General features: G+C 41.4%; 1 protein-coding gene across 7 annotated transcripts in view; it reads left to right on the forward strand.

Moving 5' to 3' along the window:
• ABL2 (ABL proto-oncogene 2, non-receptor tyrosine kinase) overlaps nt 1–10,222 on the forward strand; it is a gene marked incomplete at both ends in the record, with an annotated part of 111,370 nt that extends 101,148 nt beyond the window's left edge. For 4 of the 7 annotated variants that reach the window (XM_079697771.1, XM_079697772.1, XM_079697773.1 and 1 more), the window contains 8 exons: nt 606–690; nt 1,739–1,916; nt 2,533–2,717; nt 3,719–3,871; nt 4,761–4,850; nt 7,584–7,757; nt 8,523–8,756; nt 9,066–10,222. In XM_079697771.1, coding sequence (XP_079553897.1) covers nt 606–690; nt 1,739–1,916; nt 2,533–2,717; nt 3,719–3,871; nt 4,761–4,850; nt 7,584–7,757; nt 8,523–8,756; nt 9,066–10,222 — 2,256 coding nt within the window. Of the gene's footprint in view, nt 1–605; nt 691–1,738; nt 1,917–2,532; nt 2,718–3,718; nt 3,872–4,760; nt 4,851–7,583; nt 7,758–8,522 lie in introns of all 7 variants that reach the window. The other 3 variants (XM_079697768.1, XM_079697769.1, XM_079697770.1) reach the window with 1 other exon arrangement.
• Nucleotides 10,223–19,489: the final 9,267 nt, after the last annotated feature.

Below are 19,489 nucleotides of genomic sequence, written 5' to 3' on the forward strand. Positions count from 1 at the left end.
GACAAATGTGTAAACAGCTAACTGTTCTGTCTCCTCTTTCAGAGGCTTGAGGTATCTAGGGAAGTAAACTAGCAGAGAACTGAGTTATATATCCAAGTCTTTTGTGTTTCACTTGTGATAGGACATGATTGCTGAATTTTACTCACACTACTAAATTTTACTCCAGTTTCAAATATTGAATAAATTCAAGGAGACATTTTTCTTTCTTTTTTTTTTTTTTTTGTGGTACGCGGGCCTCTCACCGCCGCGGCCTCTCCCGTTGCGGAGCACAGGCTCCGGACGCGCAGGCCCAGCGGCCATGGCTCACGGGCCCAGCCGCTCTGCAGCACGTGGGATCCTCCCAGACCAGGGCACGAACCCGTGCCCCCTGCATCGGCAGGCGGACTCCCAACCACTGCGCCACCTGGGAAGCCCACATTTTTCTTTCTTAATTGGACATGGATAGAGCATATTATTTTGTGATAAAATTTCTTGAAGTAAGTGCTAAAATATTCAAAAGATACCACCTTTTAAAGCTGAAGTTTTAGGATTGTGAGTTGACTCAAATGATTAAGATGGGGCTTGTCCCTTTCCTCTTTTTCTTTCTTATCTTCCCCCCTTTCCAGGAAGATACTATGGAGGTGGAGGAATTCCTAAAAGAAGCTGCAGTGATGAAGGAAATCAAGCATCCTAATCTGGTACAACTATTAGGTGAGGACGCTTGCCTGAACTATAGGTTTCTTCAAAGATACTTGTCCCCCAATCCCCTGTTATCTCCAAATCCTCCTTTTGAATCACCATGCTGGAAGCTCCTAGTACAAATCTATTTCAATAAATGGTTGTTGTTTTAATCAGCAGTCTCTGTGTTTAAAAATTACCCAACAAACAGTGACCTGGATTGATTGCAATGTATAAAACTGCCCAGCTTATGGTAATTGCCCCAGACCAAAGTTCAGAATCATTCAAAATGATACTAAACCAAAAACTGTCCCAAATTTTTTTGCAAAATAAAGAGGCATTAAGCAAAGGACTATGATTAAAGTCCTTCTTTTATCATAGTCATGAAGAGGCATTAAGCAAAGGACTAAGATGAAAAATTGTGACCACCCATCAGTTTACCTTTATAAGCAGAAAGTGCTGTGCTGTGATAGACTGGCTTCTCACCTGTTCAGATCACAGAGAAACCTTTGACTGAAACCATTGCCCTTTTAAAAATAGGGCCAGTTTCTTCGGGTGTTCATTGCACCAAACTATCCCAAAGGAAGTAGTTTCTTTTGGTTTTTTACAAGGAGTCCTCCATGTATTAGTGAAATCCTTAACTATGGAAACAGTTATAATCTTTTTAAAAAGCATTATTACAGTCTGGGCTCACATAGCCTTCAACATATGCACAATTGCTATTACTTTTAGATAAACATTGTTAGCATGCAGTTGAGGATGGGAATTGTGGGCATGTACAGAACTCTAGAAGTATTGATAGTCCTGACCCCTTATGGAATTAATACAAGTAACTCTGCTTTTGCTCAAACAGGCACATACTCAAAATGCATGTGAATTTCCAGAGTGTGATATCAATGGAAGTAGAGACTTCCTATGAGCCAGCTTCTTAACTTTGCTGCATTATTTTCAGAGAATGACATGGCAAGAAAGGAAAAGATTACTGCTGAACTAGACTTTAAAAATTGTCCATTTTTCTTGCCAAAGTGGTTTGGAGTGTTTGAATATATACTAATAAAGCAAGCTCTATTTGAACTATCAGGTGTATGTACTTTGGAGCCACCATTTTACATTGTGACTGAATACATGCCTTATGGGAACTTGCTTGATTATCTCCGAGAATGCAACCGAGAAGAGGTGACTGCAGTTGTACTGCTTTACATGGCCACTCAGATCTCTTCTGCAATGGAGTATTTAGAGAAGAAGAATTTCATCCATAGGTGTGTAAAACCTGATTATCGCCTGTGATTAACCATGAAGCTGCCTTGCCTGACATGCAAATAAAGGAAAGAATATGAGAACCTTCCCAGAAATTTTCAGATAACTCAGGAAAGTAATTTTCTCTTTCACAGGGACCATTGTAATGTCATTTCCTATAAACCTACTGTGTGTTCTGATTAAAGTATTAATGCAGGGCCTTTGCTGTTCTCAGAACAGAAAGCTGTTTATTTTGCCCAAGACTATATCCAAGATCTTTTTGCTCCATCTAGCGGCTTATGTTTAAAAATAGCTTTCTGTCTTAGTAAAGAACTTGAAACCTTGTAGAAGAGCATCTGTTACTCACCTCTGAAACCTATCCCACTGTACTTACAAATAGGAACCCGTTTTCTGAAGCCTGCTTTATTGTGGCATCACATAACTGCCTCTTGATGAGTACTCTACAAGTGATGTATAATTAGTGGCTTTCTACCATGTCAGCGATTTTCATAAAATACCTTATCTGTCAACAGTTACTTATCAACTCTGCTTGTAGCACAAAGAACCGATAACAGAGCATTCATGACCATTTTCCAGAACCATCCGATTGGAATCACATTTGGCTTCTCTTTCCCACAGAGATCTTGCAGCTCGTAACTGCCTGGTGGGAGAAAACCATGTGGTAAAAGTGGCTGACTTTGGCTTGAGTAGATTGATGACTGGAGACACCTATACTGCTCATGCTGGAGCCAAATTTCCTATTAAATGGACAGCACCAGAGAGTCTTGCCTACAATACCTTCTCAATTAAATCTGACGTCTGGGGTAAGGTTGGAAGGGACATTTTTCTGTGTTTTGTCATTTTCTTTATAAGTAAATGCTTAATTCTTTAGAGGTTCTCTTTTATATGATCAGTATCCTTTGCCTTTACACCCATCCTTCTTCAGTCATTCAAGCATTTATTAAATATTTACTATCTGCCAGGCATTACTATCTGTGAGGCATTTACCGTAGAAAGAAGTGGTAAAGAAAAAAGTAAAAAAAGTCCCTGCCTTCAGAGCACTCACAGTCTATGTATTATATTGCACTGAAGTTCTAATGATCCTCTCTCTGAAGCTCCCTGTTTTCCACATTAGACTTTATTGCTTGTTTCTAGAGCACTGTGACACAGAGTAGAAACCTCTTTTCAAGGAAGGCATGATGAAGTTTCATCTAGAATTTGTCCTTGTAACTGATCTTGTTTCTACTGCCCTGAAAAGAAATATGATTTAGTAGAGACTCAGAGGAAAGAACAAGTCTAGAAGTTTGGATTGTGGGCCAGTAGAAATAGTTGAGGATTCTAGGGCATATTTTACCAGAAGTCTCAAACTCAGGAATAACCTGTGAGAAAATCAAGCAAATTCTTTTTTCACATGCAAATTTTATCTGATTTTAAATGAGTCCATTTTTATATTATTCCTCTAGTATTAGCTGACTTAAAAATTGTGAAATTCATTAAATGGATCATAAATTGCTCTAAGAATAGTTTGCTTATGTCCCAGACTTCTTATATGGTCATAGTTTATTTTCCCTCATTGAAGTAAAGGAAATCCAAATAAAAATTGGGAAATTTAAAGAAAACTGTCTTTAAAGTGAAGTGTTCCTTCAGTGAAGTGTTCCTGTGGAAGATATCTTCAAAGAACAAGTCATGTTGTAATATAAGAGTATACTAATGTTGTAATAGTGTGAATGTTACCCACAATTTGAAAGAGAAGTTACCTAATGGTATAAAATAAATAATAAATCAGAAGAAATATAAAGCTCTTTTTTTTTCATCCCTTTTGCAGCTTTTGGGGTGCTCTTGTGGGAAATTGCTACATATGGAATGTCACCATATCCAGGTATTGACCTGTCTCAGGTCTATGATCTACTGGAAAAAGGATATCGAATGGAACAGCCTGAAGGATGTCCCCCTAAGGTGTATGAACTTATGAGAGCATGTGAGTATTTTTGCATATTTTAATTTTGAAGGTTTAAGTGAGCAATTCAGGATGATTAACAAAATTGAAAACATTTTTCCTCTCAGTGTTTTAAGATTGTGTCCAGCCTCATGACATAGAGTTAGTCATTGATCAGCCAGTTGGGATATCGTATGCTGTACCAATGAGTCTTATTGGAATCTGAAGAGTCATTCTCTGTGGCCCAAATATTCACCCAATTTTCCACAAATATTTGCATATATAATAGGATAATAAGAAATTGGGTTTGGAGATTAGGTAGGGGAGGGCTGCTTTCAGCTACACAAAATGATGATTGTTAAAGACTATGGAGAATGCATGAAATTGAGTTCTGTGATGAATAAACAAAAGCATCTGACTTCTTAAAGATGAGAAAGTAGGAAGGTGAGTAGTGAATTAAACTGCAGTGTGTTTGAATATGTCTTGTTATTTTCCCATTGAGCGTTGGTGTTGCCTACTGCCCTGTCTTTGTCAAATGTGAATTCCAAGCTCCACCTTTCTGATATACTGTTACGTTTCCAAATGTGTACAACTGATTATAAGAGTGAGTTTAAAGACAGGTTTTACTACTTTTCATTTTTCCATTGGAAGAAAACTTGTCATTTTCTAAACCATCTCCCCACCCTTCTCCATCCTATAGTAGAGGGAATAGGAGCTGAGGCTACATAGAAGGACTGGCCCTAGGAAGTGGGTTCATCACACCTCTGAGTCTGGAACTAAGAAACAGCTGCCTCACTATCATTGTGAACTTGCTGTAACTCTGCTTTAAACAAGCATGTGACCTAATGCATGGAACTCACCATCAGGGTGCTCCTGAATATTTAATTCCTGCAAGAAGCTATTTTAATACTGTTCTTCTTTTGTTACATAGGCTGGAAGTGGAGCCCTGCCGACAGGCCCTCTTTTGCTGAAACACATCAAGCTTTTGAAACCATGTTCCATGACTCCAGCATTTCTGAAGGTGAGAATCTGGTGATTTACTGTCAGTGGTGGCTAGTTCTGAGTGCTGGGGATGATAAAAACATTTCAAAAATTATAGATTCTTATAATTTGGGACTCCATTTCAAGATATTGAATTCTTGGCCTTTATTATTCTTGTTTTGCTTTTTTTTTTCTACTTTAAGATGTATCTTTGTGTCTCTAGCTCATATTAATTAGAAATTAATTCAGTCTTTTCAGGAAGAGAATAAGTTCAAGTTCAGTGGTTAAGCATTAACACGATGCAGGAAAGAGAAGAGGAAAAAATGAGAATGAAAAATATTTCAACTCTCTAAACCACACCTATCAAGGCAGAACCAAGTCATAAAAGCAATATCCAGAAATTCCATTTCTGGAAATAGATCTTAAGGAAATAATTAAGAGTATGAACAAAGATTTAGCTGTAAGGATGTTACATCAGAGTGTAGTTTATAATATTGGAAAATTAAGAACATTCTAAATATTTAGTGTGCTAATTATTATATCCATGTAATTGAGTAGTTAAAATGATATTCTTAAATATATTGGCACAGAAAGTTTAGAATGAGAACGTTAACCTATGAATAGTGAGAACCTTTTTCTTATCTAAAAAACAAACAAGTATATGGACACATACAGGAAGTTTTCTACTTCTGTGTATAATGTCTCTTTAAAATTATCTGCAAAAGTGAAACAATAAACTTACTTGTTATAAAGAGAGGGAGACTATTCCTTGAGAGCTAAAAACAAACAACTCTTAGTTATACTTGCCTGTTAGACATTTTGGTGTAGTTCCAGAATTGTATACATATTTTTCAATTTTTTTTCTTCATAATTGAACAGAGAACTTACTGTTTAAGTTCAAGTTAAAAATGTTAGAAGAGGAAATCAGCTAAGTTGATTTTTGTCTGCTTCCCTTAGTGATTTATCATGTCTAGGTAAGAAGAAAGGAAGAAGTACAACACCAAAGTTTAATGAAAAGTATTTTCATCCTCGTCCTTTGATGTATGGAACTTCTGCAGCTTGGGGAGGGCACAGCTCGCCCTTTGGGCCAGATTGAGCAGCTGCCTATCACAGCACTCTTCTTTCCTCTGTCGCTTTATAGCCTATGCAGTCAAAGTGGTAGAAGTCGTAAATATGGGTCAAAGAATTGGGTGCTCTGTGTAAACGTTTAACTTCTGTTGAATCCTTAGCTAAATATTGCTGCTTCTCTTGAAAATGTTATATCCTGTTAGAAAAGTAACCGTATCAATTTTCAAAGCTAATTTCAATTAAAAATTGCTAAGCAAAAAATTTAACATTATTTAACCCACATTTTATTAAGTATTTAATCTGTGGTAAGCACTATACTAGGTCTGAGGACATAGAGATAAGACACAGTTCTTACCTTAAAAGGATGTATATTGGTTGTAAGTGAAAGAAACTTAGCTCAAACTTTTCTTAAGCAACAAGAGGAGGATTTATTGCCTCATAACCAAACCATGGAAAAGCAGGGATGGCGCTAACCTCAGGGTCACTTGAAGCCATGGACTCAAATAGCTTCAGGTCTCTTTCCCTCTTCTCTTTCCTTCCTTCCCACACCTTCTCCCACCCAATATCTCTTTACATTTGTTTCTACGTTAATCTCATCCTCCAAATCCTCCAGGGGGCATAGAACACAGTTGTCAGCATCCTCATGTCTGTCTCGCAGCTGCTCTGTAAGAAAGGAATCTCATTGGCATGGCTTGGGTTATGTGCCATGTCCCCACGCTTGTGGGGGGTCAGTTTTGAAAAATAATTACCAAAAAAAGTTGTAAATTAATTACAAAAATTCACAATTTAATTGATCCATACTTCATTTTTGTTCAGGAATGAATAGCAAAGTATGTCTGCCTTATTAGTAAAAGCCGCAAAACCCATGACCACTTTTAATCAGCTGAGGCTTACTAATGGGGTGAACACATTTTCAGGAGCCTCATTTGCTTCACTGGCATGAAATGGAATGGATTTTATCTACCTTTTTATTCAAGGCGCAACCTGAAAATAAAAATATGTGCAAACATCCGTTTGCTTTGTTCAACCTCTGAACAAGCGCTTAGTAAACAAGGATATCCAAATGACCAATGAGCACACAAAATCACCCATCATCAGAGAAATACAAAATAAAACAGTGAGATGGCCACTACACATCTATCCCAGAATGGCTAAAATTAAAATCAAACAAAAAAAACTAACATCAAACTTTGGTAAGCATGCATGGTAACCAGAACTTTCATACAAGTTAGTGGGGATGTAGATTGGTCCATCCAGTTTGGGGAGGTTTGGCAAGACACAACAAAGCTGAATTTATGAGCCCCCGTGACCTTCCTGCTCCTATACCCAGCAGACCTGCATGCCACTGTGAAGCCAAAGACACATAGTACAATAGGATGTCCCTAGCAGTATATTCATAATAGCCAAAAACTGGAAACAAATATTCATGAAGAAGAGAATGGATGAATTTTGGTGTATTCATGCATTTGAACAATACACAGCAACAAGAAAAACCCTTGCCACATGCAGTAACAGGGATGAATCTACAGATAGAATGCTGAGCAAAAGAAGCCAGACACAAAGAGTGCATAGTGTGTGATTCCACTTAGATATTTTATACTCCATTCTTCAGTTCTTCTCAGTTGTATGCCTTTCTGAAAAGAGAAACTCCCATTTTTTGGTCATGAAATTGTTCTTTTTATCATTCCCCTTGCCATCCTCACAGAGGTAGCCGAGGAGCTTGGGAGAGCTGCCTCCTCCTCATCTGTTGTTCCATATCTGCCCCGATTACCTATACTTCCTTCTAAGACCCGGACGCTGAAGAAACAGGGAGAGAACAAGGAGAATATTGAAGGGCCACAAGATGCCACAGAAAATTCTGCTTCCAGTTCAGCACCAGGTATGAATGAGTCCCTAGGCAGGTAGAGTCAAACTGCCTTTAAAAAAATTTTTTTTTGCGGTACGCAGGCCTCTCACTGCTGTGGCCTCTCCCGTTGTGGAGCACAGGCTCCGGACGCGTAGGCTCAGCGGCCATGGCTCACGGGCCCAGCTGCTCCGCGGCATGTGGGATCTTCCTGGACCGGGGCACGAACACATGTCCCCTGCATCGGCAGGCGGACTCTCAACCACTGCGCCACCAGGGAAGCCCCCAAACTGCCTTTTTAAAAGAGTCTTGGGGTATGATGCTTTTATTTCCACTTTCCTGCCCATCTTCCCTGAGGAAAGTGTGGCTGGCATCTGTTTTATTTACCACTCTAGTCCTCAGCTCTGCATTGCCAGTGTTAGCAGTCCTGATCTGTCCGTCCAGCATACAACTCTGCCTCCCACTCCATTTCCTAAACTCCTGATTCCCAAATAGTTACTGTCTTTACAGTTCCGGCAAAAATTTCTTCATTGAGTCTGATAGATGAAGCCAGGTTGTGCTGTAGTTTATAGAGAAACGTTGAATGCCGAGGTAAAAACCAGCGGATTATTTCTTTCCATTTATATCCCATATTGCATTTGGAACAATAGTGTGAAATGATAATGTATTTATTAGTTTCCTCTGAGTCCTGCTAACACTTGACATTTAATAGATGCCGACAGCACTCTTACAGTTCAGCCTTAGTAACTCAAATGAGTCACTTCTTATTTTTCACATTACTGATTGGCCGTTTTTTATCAGGGTTCATTAGAAGTGCACAGGCCCCCAGTGGGTCCCCAGCACTGCCTCGAAAGCAAAGAGACAAGTCCCCCAGCAGCCTCTTGGAAGACGCTAAAGAGACATGCTTCACCAGAGATAGGAAGGGAGGCTTCTTCAGTTCCTTCATGAAAAAGAGAAATGCTCCCACACCCCCCAAACGCAGCAGCTCCTTCCGAGAAATGGAGAATCAGCCCCACAAGAAATATGAACTCACGGGTAACTTCTCATCTGTTGCTTCTCTACAGCATGCTGCTGGGTTCTCTTTTACTCCTGCCCAGCAAGAGGCGAATCTGGTGCCACCCAAGTGCTATGGGGGTAGCTTTGCACAGAGGAACCTCTGTAATGACGACAGTGGCGGGGGTGGGGGCAGTGGCGCTGCTGGGGGTGGGTGGTCTGGCATCACAGGCTTCTTCACACCACGCTTAATCAAAAAGACGCTGGGCTTACGAGCAGGTAAACCCACAGCCAGTGATGACACTTCCAAGCCTTTTCCAAGGTCAAACTCTACATCTTCCATGTCCTCAGGGCTTCCAGAGCAGGATAGGATGGCAATGACCCTTCCCAGGAACTGCCAGAGGTCCAAACTCCAGCTGGAAAGGACGGTGTCCACCTCTTCTCAGCCAGAAGAGAATGTGGATAGGGCCAATGACATGCTTCCCAAAAAATCAGAGGAAGGTGCCGCTCCAACCAGGGAGAGACCAAAAGCCAAACTTTTGCCCAGAGGAGCCACCGCTCTTCCTCTCAGAACCCCCTCTGGGGATCCAGCCATTACAGAGAAGGACTCTCCAGGGCTGGGGGTGGCTGGAGTGGCAGCTGCCCCCAAGAGCAGAGAGAGGAATGGTGGGGCACGACTTGGCATGGCTGGAGTCCCAGAGGATGGCGAGCAGACAGGCTGGGCTGCCCCAGCCAAGGCTGCGGCGGTCCTCCCAACCACTCACAACCACAAAGTGCCAGTCCTTATCTCACCCACTCTGAAGCACACTCCAGCTGACGTGCAGCTCATTGGCACAGACTCTCAGGGGAATAAGTTCAAGCTCTTATCTGAGCATCAGGTCACTTCCTCCGGAGACAAGGACCGACCCCGCCGGGTAAAACCAAAGTGTGCCCCACCCCCGCCGCCAGGGGTGAGACTACTGCAGCATCCGGCCGTGTGCTCAGACTCCACGGAAGAGCCCACGTCAGAAACACAGGAGGGAGGGAAGAAGGCGGCTCCAGGGGCAGTGCCCATCAGTGGGAAAGCTGGGAGGCCTGTAATGCCTCCACCTCAAGTGCCTCTGCCCACATCTTCCATCTCGCCAGTGAAAATGGCCAATGGCACAGCAGGTACTAAAGTGGCTCTGAGAAAAACCAGACAGGTGGCTGAGAAAATCTCAGCTGACAAAATCAGTAAGGAGGCCCTGCTGGAATGTGCTGACCTACTGTCCAGTGCAATCACGGAACCTGTGCCCAACAGCCAGCTGGTGGACACTGGACACCAGTTGCTCGACTACTGCTCAGGCTATGTGGACTGCATCCCCCAAACTCGCAACAAATTTGCCTTCCGCGAGGCTGTGAGCAAACTGGAACTCAGCCTGCAGGAGCTGCAGGTGTCTTCTGCAGCTGCTGGTGTGCCAGGGGCAAACCCTGTCCTTAACAACTTACTGTCATGTGTACAGGAAATCAGTGATGTGGTGCAGAGGTAGCCACCGTTAGCCGGGTGGGAAGATGCACACATTTCTGAGGGGAGAGGAAAAGGGACTTGTTTTCCTGTGTTCTCGTTTCAAAAAGTGGAAGACTGATACTTGAGTGTGTTTCTGTGAAGTACCTCAGATCTCTGAGTTCTCACGTTTACAGGTTCATCTCAAAAATAACAAAAAGCAAAACCTATAGGAGAGGGAAAATAGATGGGGGCAGGGCAGTTGTGGACAGGATTGGAAGCTGCACTGGGACATCAGGGAACATGCATATGTTGTGCCATGAAGAACCAAATCCAGCCCGTTCTTACCTGGAGTGATGTGAGCTGGTTAGGGCTGCTCCAGCAGGGCCCCAGGGACCGTGCCCAGACAGTGCATTGGCTGTGGCACTCATTCTGCACCACACGGAAGGGAATTGACTTGGGGCCGTAGTAGGTACTAATGGTGATTATGCTCCAACTCATCTAACTGATTGGGTGGGACAGAAGAAAGCTGGGAAGGTGCCAAGAGAAGTTTTGTTCAAGGCTGTTGGAAGCTGCTGTTAGCCTTGCTTCCACAGGTCACTGCTGCAGTAAGAACTGCAGATCAGATGGCTAGATGCAAAACTGGGAAATGTGGCTCTGTCACTATGCTCCTGTCCTGTTTTCTATTGGTGTATTAATTGGTGCAGGAGGTAAAGAATGCTAGGAAGTATATTTAGGGAGATTGAAACCTTCTCCCAAAATCTTACATTACTTAGCAGAAGCCACTTCTCCCAGGCTAGTATATTGTTTCCAAATGGATCAGGATCGGCTTTCCGCTTGTTGGTGCCTATCTTGTAAACCATAGGCATAGGAGTCTCTTTGGTGATTCTTTTCTGCCCCTTGCTGGGCAGGCTGTCTTCCTTTATTCCTGGCAGCATTCAGGGCATTAACCAACACTGAACATTATTGAAAACAATGGTCATGTACAGGTCTCACAGGGGAATCCTTTTCTGTTACAGTGCCCCTGCATACTGACATACTGGCAAAGGACTTGAGCAGCTATATGTTTCTTTATCAACTAAAATGCCAGGGAAAGGGTGTCTTCTTGAAACCCAGTGGTCAGCCCAGAGGTCTGTGACTGAGAGGAGAAGCTGGCTTGGTCCTAATGGCTGTTTCCCCTCCCCCCCTTATCACCTTAGACCCAGTCTAGGTAGAGAATAGGGAGACGCATTCTCTCACTCTGTACGGTTTCAAATGAATCACCCTAAATTATTCTCACCTGCTTTTCTCCTCGCACATATTCCCCCTGCCAATGGTTGTGCTTGTTTGTAAAGATCATATTGGGAATATTCTTTGATATTTATTTTATCATTTCACCTCTATTTTAAGAATGCATAGTTGAAGGAGCAGTTTATTTTCGGGGGACACCAATTAGATCCCAGAAACCTAATGGTTCCTTTTCCTTCCCTATTCAGTTATTGTTATGGAAGTTAATTAGGATCGCTTCTTAATTTAGAACCAAGTCTAATTGGTTAGATATTATTAATACTCTTGATATCAGGTCTAATTCCAGTGACCACTTCATTCTCTTTTTAAAACTTTATGCCCCCTCCATTCCTGCCTCCAAGGAGAACGCAATAATAAAAAAAATACATTATTTTTTCCTCCCAAAGGAATATTAACTTAGGAAGATAGGAATTCAACATTGATGAACAGTGAGTTTTCTTCCTGGCTCTGTCATCGATCCACTGTCAAGCCATAGCCCCGTCTCTTAATCTATTAAATGGAGGTAATGATACATGTTCTCAAGGGTGTTTTGCAAATAAGTGTATAGTTATCCCTTTGAGACCCTCTCTGGAAAGTTCTTCAGTGCAGTATTGTTATATATGAATACAAGTTTTTCATTCTCTTCTTTGCTCAGCAGCAGATAATGAAATTTAAAACTGCTGAGATTATACTAATTGGGCTAGAATACTAAGGGGGAAAAAGCGTTTTGGATAGAGTTTGGCATCTTTGACCAAGGAGGAACTTTAGTTTTCATTAGAAAGAAAGGAACTGATTCTTACTGTGGGTGTTCCAGACGAGTCCCAGGCCAAGAGAAGGATAAGAAGGGAGGAGACAATACGGGGCATTCCTTTCAGGGGTTGGGTGATCCCTGTCTGTTGCTCCTACAGGTGGAGCACAGGCAACTAGTGTCTGGCTAATCTCCCTGTAATGGTTGGAAGAGTTCCCTTTAACTTGGATTTAAAAACCAACAGTCCTTCTACCTTCTTCTTTGCCACTCTCCTTCATCATATATTTCCATAAACTTGAAATCGTTTTAGCAATTAGCCTTTTAAGGGTGGGGCAGGGAAAGCTAAAACTTTGGAATATTGTTATGCTGCTTTTTAAGTTTATCCCTGTCATTGTGGATGCAACTTGAGGGATTCTAATTGTTTTTCAGGGGATTTTTTTTTTTTTTTTTTTTTAAAGCAAGGGATCTTTCCTTGAGAGCTCTGAAAATAAGCCTTGGAGGAACACTACTGAGTGTATTTAAGCTCCCTGGTTTTCTCATCGAAGAACAGTCTTTGAGGGTGGGGGCTGGGTCTTTCTCAGGGGCCGCACCTGGCTCTGCCTCGTCCGCAGTAGGTGCTCAGTACGTTCATGAATAGAATGGATTTTTTTCTCATCACTGTCAAGAGTAGCATTGACTGTTGTAGCACACCCAGCCACGTGATGCTTTAACTGTGTAACTTCAGGAGTTGAGGGCTCAGGGTTCAGGTTAAAGAGGCACTGTCAACTTACTATAAAAGTGTAACTTAGGTTTTTTCCATTATCTACTTGAAAAGGACCAGATATTTAAAATAACCATAGGTAAATTTAAAAGTTTGAATTCAAAGCAGAGAAAACTGCTTTTAGAAACTAAAAATGTAGTTTAATTCTGTCTAGTTTGAAAACAAAGCAGATAGCAAAAGCCCTTCTACGAGGTGTTGAAAACTTTCTAAAGTGGTTATACGTATTGTATACCTTTGGGGTTACCACAGCTTCAGTCTTTTCATGCACAGATAATATGATTTCAGTTTAGATTTACTACCTTAAAATGCAGTGTTTAGAATACATCTTGATTGTGCTTTACGTGAAGTATTTTCTTAAAAGGCTTTGTGTAAAATTAAAATGTGTATATTTTCCTACAGACCTCCATCATGATTTTCAGAGATATAGCCTTAAAAAAAAATTGGCCCTGAGAAATTTATTCAGTATTTCTCCAGATGACATTGAGGTTCTTATAGTGGAGACCCTTTCTCAGCTGAATTACGGGGTTTAAGTTAGAATTTTCTTACAATTCAGTTGCAAGTTAGCTAGTAAAATAGTGCCCAGTTAATAAAATGCTGACTTTCCTAAGGCACCACCCATATTTATTTAACAAAATCATGGAGATTTTGAGCTTCAAGGATACAGTTTAGATAGTGATTAAGAGTTCAGACTCTAAAGCCAGTCTAGAAGACAAGTCACTTAACCTTCCTGGGCCTTAGTTTCCTCATTGGAAAACAGGGATAATAATAGTAACTACCTCAGGGTTGTTGTAAGAATTAAATGAGATAATGTGTGTAGGATAGTTAGCTTGAGTGCCTGGCATGTAATGAGTACTCCATAAATGTTAACTACTACTACTATTATTATTAACGCTTATTCCAGTGAGTCTTAGCCAAGGATGTGCAACAAAATTTCCTGGGGTTTAAAAAAAGAAAAACAAAAAACCTGATGCGTTGGCTTCACCCCAGATCAAGAATTCACTGTGGGGTTGGGTCTCAGCCAGTGTGTTTTCCAAGAATCTCTCTAGGTGTTGCAGACACCCAATACTGTGTGAACACTAGCAATACCCCAACTCTTTTTTTTTTTTTTTTTACAGCTTAAGAAATTGGAAGAAAGGATGGTTAAGTTACTTGCCCATACTCTCAGAGCAGTTAATTAGTGGCAGAGCCAAGGCTAGAGTTGGGTCTTATTCACTTTCTCATTGTGGGGTCTTTCCACCATTCCTGTTGCCTTGTGAGACGCTGCAAAAAAAAAAAAAAAAAAAAAAGTGGCTCATTTAGACAATCAGTCTGCACAGTGCTGCACACTTTCTAAAGCACACGTTCCTGGCACTCCCTGACCTTAAGGGACTTGAATGTTGAGTAATGGCAACACTAGCAAAGCAGGCATTCAGTAAAACTCAGTAATTTAAAAAATTATATGGGGTCATTCTTTTGGACAGACCTCAGCGACACAGCAATCTGCACTTTGTAATAAAGAAACAACAACTTAAGTTTTAAAAAACCTAGTCCTACATTCCTTTTTCTTAAAAAAAAAAAGCAAACTTTATTGTTCCATATCATTTTGATAACTATGAGGTAATGTATATGAAAGCACTTTGAGAAAAGTATCAAGTGTAATATAACTATAAAGTTGTATTATTAATGTCTATTGAGAAGTTAAAACAGTTAATTAGATGTTGATTGACTTACAAGCTTTTGCCTGTGGGGGACCTGAAAATGCAGATATATGAACAATCAGCTCTGTAATTTATCACATTTATAAATATGAAACTGCTAAATGAATATGTGCAGGTATAGTAAGTGTTTTGCTAAAATTGTAGCTCAGTGTTGAATAACTTCAGAAAACTAGGGACCAACTTTCTGGTTTAATTATGATCTTTAAAAAATAGTAACATGTACTCACTGTAGAACAAAGAAGCTCTTCTAGGGACCTTGACTCAAGAAGAGTGAGGCCCTCTCATCCTTGAACGTTTGTCCAGCACATGCTCAGCCATTTAGTCCCCCAAATATGGTGGGAGCAGACTCGTTACCTGTTCATGTTGACAGTGTCTTTTTTAACCTATGTCCTGCATAGTTTTGTTGGGGTTTTTTTGGCGGGGGGGCAGAGATGGGATGGCTGTAGAACCAGTGCACTTTGGGAATTACTTTTCTGGGATTTCCTACCAGATGTAGATGAGCTTGATATTCATCATCCCTGTTTTTTTTTTCCCCCCTAAGAGGAGTAGCTGAACATAACTCACCTATTAAATAATTTAAAAAAGAGTAAATTGCATTGGTGGCCACACCTGAGTTGTAGCTCTACTGCATGCTGACCTCTCCCACTCCCTTCCATTTTTGCTACCGATGTCATCGTTACTATCAGGCTATGCTCCCACAGGAGTCCATATTGAGCTGACAGGGTTGTCTACATTTTTATTCTTGATGATCTTGGGGTTTCATCATCTTGCTTACATTAACTTGTTCTACCTGGATTTGGGAGCCATCTCTGGCCATGCTCCAAGCATCTGTTATGACCAGTCATCTTTAGGTAAGTTTCTCCGGACATAAGTTTCTTCGTATGTATTGGTGGACTTCAGATATCTAAATCTCTGTCTTAGCTTCTGTCAAGCTAGTAGCTCACTTCTTTTGTAAATTCCTGCTTCAGTCTGGGATATGTGGAAGCAGGGGAGAAATAGGGAAAGGCAGCCCTAAGGTTACCTGTACCTTCCACGTGACAACACAGGGAAATTGCTGTAGGCCTCACTAGTCAGAGAGGAGAGGCCTTGGGCTAGTTCTGAAACTTGTCTCACTCTTAACAGTCAGGACAGAGTTCCAGTTTTCCAGCTATCAGACTTTTAAAAATATAATACAAGGCTAGCTTTTTTTGGCAAGCCAACAGTGCCTGGAGTAACAATTACTGTTACCTGCTTTGTTGCAGCTCTGTTACAGCCAGAACTTCATTGCCATCCTCTGCCCTCCTGTATTACTTGGCAGGGGCAGGGGGTAGATTTCAGGGCTGCGGAATGAGCTGCACCCTGCTCCAGAGCATCTACCCAAGTGACTGTCTTAGCTCCACCCTGTCTTTTGCGAAGTTTACTGCAATGTCCCAGAAGATGAGTTTCTGCTCTGGGGCTGCTGGTTTCCATGCCACCCAACTGAGGTGTATATGTTCTATTGTATCTTGAGATAACAAGTGTGCATGATATTTCCTTCACTTCTGACTCAATATCCTAGATCCAAAGGACAGGAAATTAGGGAAGATTCCACCCTGTGATAATCAGGGTAAGAAGATCCAATGTTTCTCTCCGGGTGAGAAGGCCTGGGCAGGTCTTCTTGATTCTGGGCTGACTTGGAGTGGTAGAGATCATTCCTAGAGGATTGTGCCTTCAAAGGTGGGTTTCATGTGTTTTGCAGAGGAAAAGATTGTCAGCTAGGTTGATGTTGCACAATTATCAAACTAAAACTGGTGGAAATGAACTTTTTGATAGCAGTGGCTCAAAGCCCCTGTCAGTGAGATGTTCTCTCCACACGGGGGGCTGATTTGGTAGATTGCTGCACTTTTCTCCATCCCCTTGGTGAGCTGGGGGGAGGACGCTCTAACTGGACCCTTCCCACCCTCCAAGTGCACTATGTACAATTATGAATTTGAAATTGTTTACCTCTCCTAGAAAAATTATATCCTTTAACCCTCTCCATTGCTCTGTGACCTGAACACAGTAGCAAGGCCCTGTTACCTCAGCCTGAGGTCACAGATGGCGTGTGAGCAGATCTTCAAACCTGCAGACCATCTAAGGGAAGGGATGTCTCCTTGTAAACTGAAAGGCCAGGCCCCACACACGTACACACCGACTATGTCTGTTCTTTGAGATTCTTTGTTGATCATTGTACTCGAAGCAGCAAGTTTCCGGATCCTGCATGTCATTCCAAGCTGCTGAGTTATACACACAGGGCTTGAGGTCTTGGATCTTCTAGTTAACTCTTTAAAACACGGTGAAGTTGGACTGTCAAATGCCAGCAGGCTTTAAGAAAGGAAATATGGTTGGAGCTTGCTTAGATTTGCTTCTGAGCCTCAGGATAGGAGTTTTAAATCATGTAATTAAGCACCATAAACTTTAGTTGCAGAATGGGACTTCTGGTTAGTAAAATTTTCACATATAAAGGCAATTAGTCTTCAGCAATTCTAACACAACAATAACAGATAATGCCAAATAAATTTATTCTTGATTCGGAAGATACTGCAGGATCCTGCAATGCTTTAGGGTCATTGGTGGAGAATCCATATTCTGTTCTGTACAATTCTGAAGTACCGTACCATGTGTTGTAAGTGGTAAGAATGCCAAGAGGCAGATGTTTCCGGTAGATGAGGGCCAGATAACCAGCCTTCCTCCATTTTGACAAACCAGTTTTCACTATGGCCACTCTTCTTGGGACTTCATCATGAGGGAAATTTGCTGAGGTCTTGAGAAATCACCCTGATTAGGCTGATTGTCCTTCAGAGAAATGAGTATTCAGCAGCTAGAAGGAACCATGAGGTACTCATCTTACAGTTCCTTAGGGCGTATGTTTGAAAACCCTCATATCTCAGATCTGTGTAGAGGGTACATGCGATTGATTCCACATTACGTACATACACTGTTGTGCTCACTAAGAAAGGAGGGGAGCGAGAGAGGAGTTAATCAGATCTTTCCCTGTGGTGAATGGAAGCTGTGCCCTGGTTAGTGTGTTTGCCATGAACAGGCCGACTGAGCTGTTAATGCATGCTCAGAACCCCCTGTCTCCTGGATAGACCCCACGCTTTTCCTTCTTTGCAGTCTGATTCTGTCATGACTATCAGTGGAGAAACCCTCGTTTTGTGCTTGCTTGGCAAAAATAAGTTTGAACATTTCAAGGTGGTTGATGGAAGTTTGTCCTTAAAACATATGATTCAGATTCTTTAAAACTTAATATTTATACCAAAGGTCACGCTCTGCAGGTGTATGTGTGGTGGGTGCACAGAGGGGGAAGTCTGGAGGGCCTACCCCTGTGTGCATTGCTAAGGGGACACAGTGAGACAATATGGGATTTAATTGAAAACACATCAATCATGGGTCACACTACCAGTGTTGTCAGGTATTTGTTCTTAATTGTTATTGTAATATATTTTCAGGTGTTTTGTTTTTCTAATTTAATACTTTCACCCTGTTGTCTGACTGTGAACTGCTAACAGTGTTAAACTTGATGTAAATAATGAGGCCCTTGAAAGGGGAATGCTGTCTGCCTGTTGTCTCACAAGGCTTGCCAACTTGTGTTTTATTTTAAATAAAGGTTGCAATATTTTATTGGCAATGTGGGCTTGTGATTGGAGTGTTTCTCCTATAATTTTAACTGATGGGTAATCTAAGCATAATTTCTCTCTCTCTCTACATAAAATAGATATCTGTAAGGTAAAGAAGCTGATTTTAGCAAGCATCCCTCTGGCATATTCTTTAGAATGGTCCTCTATGGGGGTGGCTACTCACCCTTTGATGGATTACAGTTTTGGACATGGCCAAAGGCATCATCTGGAACCCAGCTGATACATAAGGTGGGTGATGTGTGTGTGGGTCTGTCCATCCATCCAACATGAGGTGACTGTAAAATGAGGCTTAATTCTCTCAAAGTTCATTCTGAGGACAGCTTCAAATAAGTTGTAAAAATGTTTTGAGCCAAAGCAGCATTAATGGAGTAAGTGTAGAACCTCACAGGGAACATTCTAGTCTTGTTTGACTTGGTCTTCAATTAAAAAAAAAAAAAAGAATGACTCATTGCTTTTAGAAGTAACATTTTAATTCCGGATGAGTAGGATATACTCAAGCGATGCACACATACGGTCCAATCAGAATGGCTGTTGTAGGGGAGCGGAATTTGCCACCCCAAAATATGCCTCTTTCGCATAAGGGTTATTTTAAGCTGGTTATCTTTAAGAAACTGCAGACACAGGCGAAACCTGAGTAACTAAGTTACCCTTTTGTAAGAGCGATTTACAGTTGTGAGGGAAATCTCCATTTGTTACGGATGTCTGTCTCCCTTGCTCTGCCAAGAAGAGGAGGATGACCAAATCTTCAGAAACTCATCAGTGGAGAAGGTGAGGACTTACATTTGCATAACAACCTCACAATTGTTTACTGTGCTTTTCCTGGTAACCGTCCATAACTGACCTCCCAGCCCCAGTATCTGCTTTTGTCTTTAGCTGAAAATAGTAGTTAAGGTGATAGTTTCTGCCATTTTGGAGTTAGTTTTCCTGGGTCTCTCCCATGTGTACATTTTACTAAACTTTTGTTTTTCTCCTGTTAATCTTATGTCAATTTAATTATTAGGCCAGCCAAAGACGCTAGAAGGGGAAAAGGAAAAATTGTCCTCCCTGACCCTGTTAGCATCAGTTTATACACCTCCTTAGCACGCCACTTTCAGTCCTTTTCTCTCATGCATTTCTGGTTTAGTTTAGGAAGGTTTGTTTCAGAGTCATTCAAGGAGAACCTCCCATTGTTTCCACCCACTTTCCAACCTCCCATTGTTCCACA

Source organism: Hyperoodon ampullatus (genome assembly GCF_949752795.1).
Source record: "Hyperoodon ampullatus genome assembly, chromosome: 2".
NCBI lineage: Eukaryota > Metazoa > Chordata > Mammalia > Artiodactyla > Ziphiidae > Hyperoodon > Hyperoodon ampullatus.